The sequence below is a fragment of the Amphiura filiformis genome, chromosome 1, assembly GCF_039555335.1.
Source record: "Amphiura filiformis chromosome 1, Afil_fr2py, whole genome shotgun sequence".
NCBI classification, from domain to species: Eukaryota; Metazoa; Echinodermata; class Ophiuroidea; order Amphilepidida; family Amphiuridae; genus Amphiura; species Amphiura filiformis.
The window spans coordinates 30,930,555-30,938,100 of NC_092628.1; the positions used below are offsets into that span (position 1 = coordinate 30,930,555).

At 36.1% G+C, this 7,546-nt stretch overlaps 1 protein-coding gene across 2 annotated transcripts; it reads left to right on the forward strand.

The window, feature by feature from the left end:
• Positions 1-938: 938 nt before the first annotated feature.
• Positions 939-3,701, forward strand: LOC140165997 (uncharacterized). Of its 2 annotated transcripts, none has more exons than XM_072189372.1 (2): positions 939-1,032; positions 2,659-3,701. In XM_072189372.1, the coding sequence occupies exon 2, from the start codon at positions 2,680-2,682 to the stop codon at positions 3,652-3,654; it is 975 nt and encodes a 324-aa protein (XP_072045473.1). In that variant the 5' UTR covers positions 939-1,032; positions 2,659-2,679; the 3' UTR covers positions 3,655-3,701. The 2 variants fall into 2 exon arrangements, with proteins under 2 accessions (XP_072045473.1, XP_072045464.1); XM_072189363.1 differs by lacking the exon at positions 939-1,032 and adding an exon at positions 1,057-1,303.
• Positions 3,702-7,546: the final 3,845 nt, after the last annotated feature.

Below are 7,546 nucleotides of genomic sequence, written 5' to 3' on the forward strand. Positions count from 1 at the left end.
GTGCAATACAATGCCACATATGTCTCCTACTTATTCTGTGATTTGCATGGAAATAGCTTGATTCCTTTTGGCGTGATATTACTGAAAATGGACGAAAACTACAGTTGTGAGATTTACAGTACAAAGGCATCATAACACATGGATGCTTTATCACCATCGTCCAGCCGTTGTAGAAATCCTACATTCCATTATAGGAAATACATCAAATAAGGCACAGATGTAGACGTACAACGCTGAACAATTCTTGATATGGAATTAAGTGAAACATTTCAATATGACTTCAGATATTTAGGTTAAAAAACATACTTTTTATGTAATTTTTACCACAATTTTACCCAAAATGTAATTATTACAGAGAATATAACTTCCTCAAGGATCCCTACAGTCAATTTTAATCTTCTCCATTACGTAGCTGTCGGTTTGCCAATATACTGTGGATATAAATAAATTCTACGACACTAAGGACAAACATTCTCCAAACTTTCATGACAAATCCATGTTCGCCGGCATTTAAAATGATAAAACTCAGAAACTGCCAACAAAGAAACAATATAGTATAAGGTCGCTCACGCGTAGCAAATCCTTTATTCCATACAAGGATTACTTCGTAACATCATAAATAATCGATAGATATCGACTATTCGGGCAATTTAGGACAAAAGTACCTGTATAACATTTAACAGATACATTTTACTGAACAGTTAGTAATTTTACAGATTTTCAAAATAGGTTGTTTTGTGAAAACCCTAAATTCACCATTTTTACGCAATGTCCTGTAACTTCTATGAGAAACATCCAATTTCAAAAATCTAAAATTTCTAAGAAAGCTAAATATTTGTAAATTTTAGAATGTAAAACAATACCACCATTAATATCCATACCTAGAAAAATTCAACTTTTCCGGTATAGATCATTCTGGGACACCCTGTACGTGTGGACTCTGACCTTAATAAAAATAGATTTGCAATTAGTGACAATACAAGAGGACACGCCTGAGTTTATATCATCAACAAATTTCCAAACTAATAATTCGTGAGTATATCAAGGACAACCTAAACAAAAATGTTTTCGACACAGTGCAGTGGACACAATAAAGCTTAAAATCGAGGCAATGGTGCGTTGCGGATGATTTTCATCGGCCTACGTGTAGTGTCTATCTGGGTGACCACCTTTAACCCTGTAGAGGATATATAACAACAATTCTGTATTTTGGCACGTCCTGTTCAATTTTGCAGAGCTGGTACATTGATGTAAACAGCTGTAACAACGATGATGTGAGATCAGAATAAAAACTGAAAAACAGGTATGTGTTCGTCGCACTTTGATGAGCTCGGCAATATGCGGGAGATGTTAGGCTTTTACCACTACTCCTATAAAAAGTAGACCCACGTTAAGAGTGCTATTAGTTGACTGTCTGTTCTATATTGTGTGTGTTAAAGAAAGCACACAAAGTATAGGACTTTAATTAATAATTTGTGATGCTTCTCGCGGGATGTCACAAACAAATTCTCAAGATAAAATATTGATATTAATCCGCGATGTTACCAGGCCCGCCAATTACGAGGTGATCAAATTATACTAGAAGTAAAACAATGGGTACTATGGCCAGAGTTCTTAGGCTAATCACCACGTCAGGTGTTGCAGGTTCGTCTTTCGTCTCCCCGATTCTAAAATTAATGATTAGCCTATATGCATGTAATGTAAGTTATCAAACTAATTTTCACATTCCGTATGTAACTATATAGTGTGGATTTAATTTTGGATTAATAGATACGGTACGATTTAAGGGAAAACCGGACATGATTTGAAATGAAACTCTAATACCTCATAATCAATTGAGACACTGGTCAATATACGATACCGTAAAATTCCGTCTAGAAGCATATATGCCTCTAAACGAGGGTTTTTTTAACGAAAGATATGAAAGGCCAATACTTTAGTACCCTTCTCAAAAACATTGCAATAGATTGGTCTTACAAATATACATGTTTGTACAACCGCCTTTATCAGTAATATAGTTGTTCAAACTCCAAATAACGTTTTTGTTGAGAGTGTCTGCCTCTTGTCTCCCCGGCTTGTCTCTTGTGTCAAAAAAACCTCGTTTAGAGGCATATATATACTTGTAGACGGAATTTTACGGTATACCAAGCAGGGTAAAGTAAAACACAATACGCAAAACATAATAATAATAATACAAAGATCTAACTTTTGAAAGTCTACATTTTGAAAACATTATAAAACAAATTCAAAAAAAATCTTTCTCAAGTTCAACTCCACATAATTTCCCTCGTAATTTTCGTTGAAATCGGAGCATTTTTTTTAACTGACCCCCCATGGTATGTCGCAGGGTAGGTCAAACTATACTTTTTCTGAATCCTTGCAATGAGAGGAATAATTTGGTGTGCTTGTTAACAAGATTTGAACAATTTTGAAATTTGACCACTGTGTTGATCTTTAACCTTGAATATTTGATAGCAGAAGGACATTCCTCGTATTCAAAATGCAATTCGATATGGCTGATGTGCTCTCAGGTCCCACAAAAATATACGTTAAAACGTCATTATTCGAGCCCTTAACTAACCATCGTAATAAAAAGTTTATTTTAGCTTATGAGAAAAAGAGACAAATTAAACTGTATTTCAATATCATTTTATACAGACATACACCGTATACGTGAGAATGGGCTGCTGCTTCTCAAGTCCAGTTGATGATGACAAGGAAGAAGTCATTCGTGTCAGGGCTCACTCTAGAATTCCACCAATAAAAAAGACAGACAGTTACGGAACGTTATCAAACGACGACTCTGATTCGCTAGAAATTAAACAAGGAAAAGAAGAGCAAAATCAAGTGGAATTAGAAAAGGCAAAACCAAAACCAGTGTCATCTTCAAAAAAGGTATTTGGAAAATTGACCGGTGGCAAATCCCCGAAGTCGCGCATTGAGGAGCCGTCGAATCCATTTGAAAGTGGCAAGAAATCTAAGCTAAAACGAGGATATGCTACCCGCGAAGGGTACAAGAATAAACCTTCCACTAAATATGCGCAAGATTCGACCGTACACAATAAAATAAAAGCAGGTCATTCATACGGAACTTTATCAAACGACGAAGACAATTCACAAGAACTTAATCGAGTGAAAGGAGAGAACAATTTGCAGGAATGCACAAACCCAAAACCAGTGCCTTCTTTGCAAAAGGTGTTCAAAAAAGATGGTGACCAAAGTAAGCCAGCTGCAAAATATGGACAAACCTCTCCAGGGTTGCATAGGATGAAGATAGTCCAATCAGAAAACTCGTCTCCTAATTTAAATGAGCCAAGCTCAGATTCGAGAAACAATATTTTGGACAAGCCATCAGAGCCGATTGAAATAACGACAAATGGAATCGAGAAGAAGAGGAATGGAGTGACTGCGTTTGAACCAGGGAGCCAGTCTTCAAATTCGTCCATTTGTGTGACACCTAAAAGCCAAGATGATGTTAATTCACCACCATTTTCAATTTCTGATGATTCGGGAACCATAGGAATGAGTGGACAAAAAGAAAATATCAAACTATCTGATACAAAAGCGGCAAAAGCTAAGAAAAAGAATACTCCAAAGAAAATAGCATCCAAAATTGGGAAATACCTGCCAGGGAAGAAAAACAAGTCCAAGTAGAAAAACTAGTTTAGATCTATGAATCTTTTGTCTGAAATAGACTTAACAGGTACTTATTATTCTGGTTTTTACATGTAGTTATACTGCATTAGTCTAATTTAAATGAGCCAAGCTCAGATTCGAGAAACAATATTTTGGACAAGCCATCAGAGCCTATTGAAATAACAACAAATGGAATCGAGAAGAAGAGGAATGGAGTGACTCCCTTTGAGTCAGGGAGCCAGTCTTCAAATTCATCTATTTGTGTGACACCTAAAAGCCAAGATGATGTTAATTCATCGCCATTTTCAATTTCTGATAATATCAAACTATCTGATACAAAAGCGGGAAAAGCTAAGAAAAGGAATACTCCAAAGAAAATAGCATCCAAAATTGGGAAATACCTGCCAGGGAAGAAAAACAAGTCCAAGTAGAAAAACTAGTTTAGATTTATGAATCTTTTGTCTGAAATAGACTTAACAGGTACTTATTATTCTGGCTTTTACATGTAGTTATACTGCATTTAGTCTGACGAAAAAACAATTGTTTATACCTTTTTGTTTCTGAAATAGCGTAATTATTTTAGCTTACCCTTCTCGGTCCGGAAGTATTTTAAAGCAAATTTTAAATGACATATCAAACACTTGCTGCAGTTACCACAAAATCACGTTTTACCCAGCAAACACAAACGTTTTACAGAAAACGTTTAAATGTCGGCTTATGGTAAGAAATGTTTTAATAATATTCAGAATATATTTTTGAATATTTGTTGCAAAACATTTTAACATAATGTAATTAAGGGGTGGGGTATGAACGTTTGGACAGTATTTATTGTGGGACATTAAGAGCACATCAGACATATCGAATTGCATTCTGAATACGAAGAATGTCCTTCTGATATCAAATAATTTTGATTTTTGAAATTCGCAACGTAATACACATTTTATGGCAAATGATTAAAAATTTTTATTTTTGATATTTAACAGTACTCGAATTAAACTTTATAAATCTGATGATTTATACTTAAAGTGTATGTAAGTGGGATGAAAAGCCGACGATCAATTGAAAATTTTGACCGTTCGTATTGAAGATATGGATTTTTTGGGAAAAAATCCATATCTTCAATATGAAAGGTCAAAATTTTCAATTGATCGTCGGCTTTTCCTCCCAGCTACATACACTTTAAGAGTATGTCATTAGATAAAATTTACTTCGAGGACTGTTATATATCAAAAATGTGAAAAATATCAAATTTCAATAATTTGTCATAAAATTTGTATTATATCGTGAATTTCAAAAATGAAAATTATTTGATATCAGAAAGATATTCTTCGTATTCAGAATGCAATTCGATATGTCTGATGTGCTCTCATGTCCCACAAAAAATACTGTCGAAACGCTCAAAACCCTCATTCCAGACCCCTTAAGAGTTGACAATATTTTGTAGAAATGTTAGCCAAAATATATTTTGCAATAATATTTTGACAACATTTTGAAATGTTGTTGTAGTGGTTTTTGTTCTTAGGTGTTTTCATGACCATGATGACCGTTAGGCCTATACATAATCCGACATTTAAATGTTCTTTCAACTTTTTAACCCAAACCATAACGCACTTTTTGTGTTTGCTGGTGGATACGTCATTGAGAATGTAAGAGCATCTATATTTTATAGTCATGTGCCCTGTTGAGATCTCCAACTTAATTTCATACCTTGAATTAAGTCTGGCGTCTTACGTGCATTTTGTCGTGTTCGAAACAGTTCGACTTCCAGCACGACTATACATAACAATAGAGGGTGGTCAGTAGTGTTCTGAGTGTTATGGGTTCTATTAAGGAGATCACAATTCTTGATATAAGGGGTGTCATTTCTGCCGCTATATTTGATAGATTTTTGATTGGCCATTTCCACGGTCCAATAAATCATTTGCTTTACCAACCAACCATTTTTTTTTCGTAGTGAATATAAGATGGCGCATTTTGTCACAAACTTCTGTCTCAGTATGAGTAGACATGTGTTCCAGAGAAAGTTGCAGCGAAAGAAGAAGATGTCGTCAAGTTCTCAGGTGTTGATCTCAGGCTCGAAATATCATCTCAGGTGCAAGGTCCAGAAGGACTGGCACCGATTTTAGGTCCAAAGCAGGGGTCGGAAGACCAGGCACCGTTGAATGTTTCTCTTACTGGGTCTGGGCCATCAGGGTCAACCCAGGACTCTCAGATAATTATCTCGGGTCAAAGAGAGCGATCCGATGTCTCCTTCTGATCAGGAATTTACTAAGCACACCGGTACTTGTATGTTTGAGTTAATCAAGATGGTGGAAGACAAATTAATTTGTTTGGCTATACTTGAAGAGTAACTGACAAAGTTGACAAAAATGATTAACGGTCAAAGTGAAATTCCGGAAGTGCTACGCGTGGTAAGAAATTTAGCTCACCAGCCTAGTCCCAGGATGTAACTTTTCAGTTATGACGAGAGCTGCGGTTGAAACTATTTAGAATTTGTCAACTATGGAATTGTTCAAAGAAGACATGAGAAAGCAAATCATTCCGAGTTTTGAAAATGAAACTGATGAGGTTGTGACTGCAGCTAGACGCAAGCTAGAGGCAGGAAGTCCGATTCATGAGTTCATGAGAGAAAAAAGATTGTCGAGCAAGAAGAGAAGGGGCTAACAGCAGCCAGGTGAACAGCCAGCTAAGAGAAGCAAGATAGTGCACCAATAGAACCAGCACCCACTTTACCCTTAATGGAGTAGGGGTCCGCTTCGATATCCCCAGTTTTTTGGGATATCAGAATCAGTTCCCTGTGCATCCAAGTGAAGGCTGGAACGGTAGGCGGAGTCGCAGCAGGGGCCGCGGTCAAGAATATTAGCTCTGCGGAAAACAAAACAGCTTTCCAGAGCCACCATATAATTTAAAAAGAGCTCGAATAGAAACAAGCTATTCTTTTCAGAGCCATTGAGTCTGTTGTGTTTTACTATTGCATTGGGGCTTTAGCGTTTCACCTTTTTTCTTGTCATGCAAGGCCTTTAATAAATTGGAACTCCATTGGGAGCAAGTCATCACTATTGAAGTCTCCGGCCTCAACCCTGCCGGGCTTACGGCCATGATGTTTTTAGAGTCCTGGCGGGATGGGAAACCCATGCGTACTTTTAACATGCGCTGAATCTCCCACACAGGGAGTGTGAATTTCAAATGAGGTTACCTGCATGGGTGATTCCGTTTGAGATCTATACCCCTGTGCGGTAGATTAAGAAAATGTCTTCCATTATAGGAGCTCATAGGAAGTGTATGGATTTCAACTGGAATAGTCCATTGGAAGTTACAATAGATTACAAAACAGAACCTGATGTATTGTTATACAATACGAAAAACTTTAAAATCATAGTGTATTTGTCCCTAAAACTTGAAAAGGCCCAACATCCTTCTCCCTACTAGTAAATGCAACGAAATTGTATACGGTTCTTCTAATGCGTACTTGTACTAACCAAACCAAAACAAAATCAAATGTATGAATCAGTCCAATGTTATCATATTATTGTGTTTTGATGAATCCAAGTGTTTGAAAATATTGAATCCAAAACATAATAATGATAAAATTGGATGCTTCAATATTTTAAAACTCAAAGCTTGACCAATAGGCTCAATCGATCCAGTTTTATATTAAACTTGTCGGAAAATAATTACTGACCCAGCAAACACAAAGTTTTACAGAAAAGGTTTAAATGTCCGGTTATATAAACATGGTAAAGGGTATAAAAACGTATTTCATTCATAAGTAACAGAATGATATTCAACTGTTGGCAAAATATTTTGCAAAAATGTTTGCCTAAGATCATGAAGATATTCTACAATAACGTTTTAAAAACGTATTCACAATATTTATATAATCCGACATAAGGCGACATTAAAAGACCCA

Coding starts and splice junctions, on each gene's coding strand:
- LOC140165997 (XM_072189372.1), top strand. CDS start 2,680: ATGGGCTGCTGCTTCTCAAGTCCAGTTGATGATGACAAGGAAGAAGTC.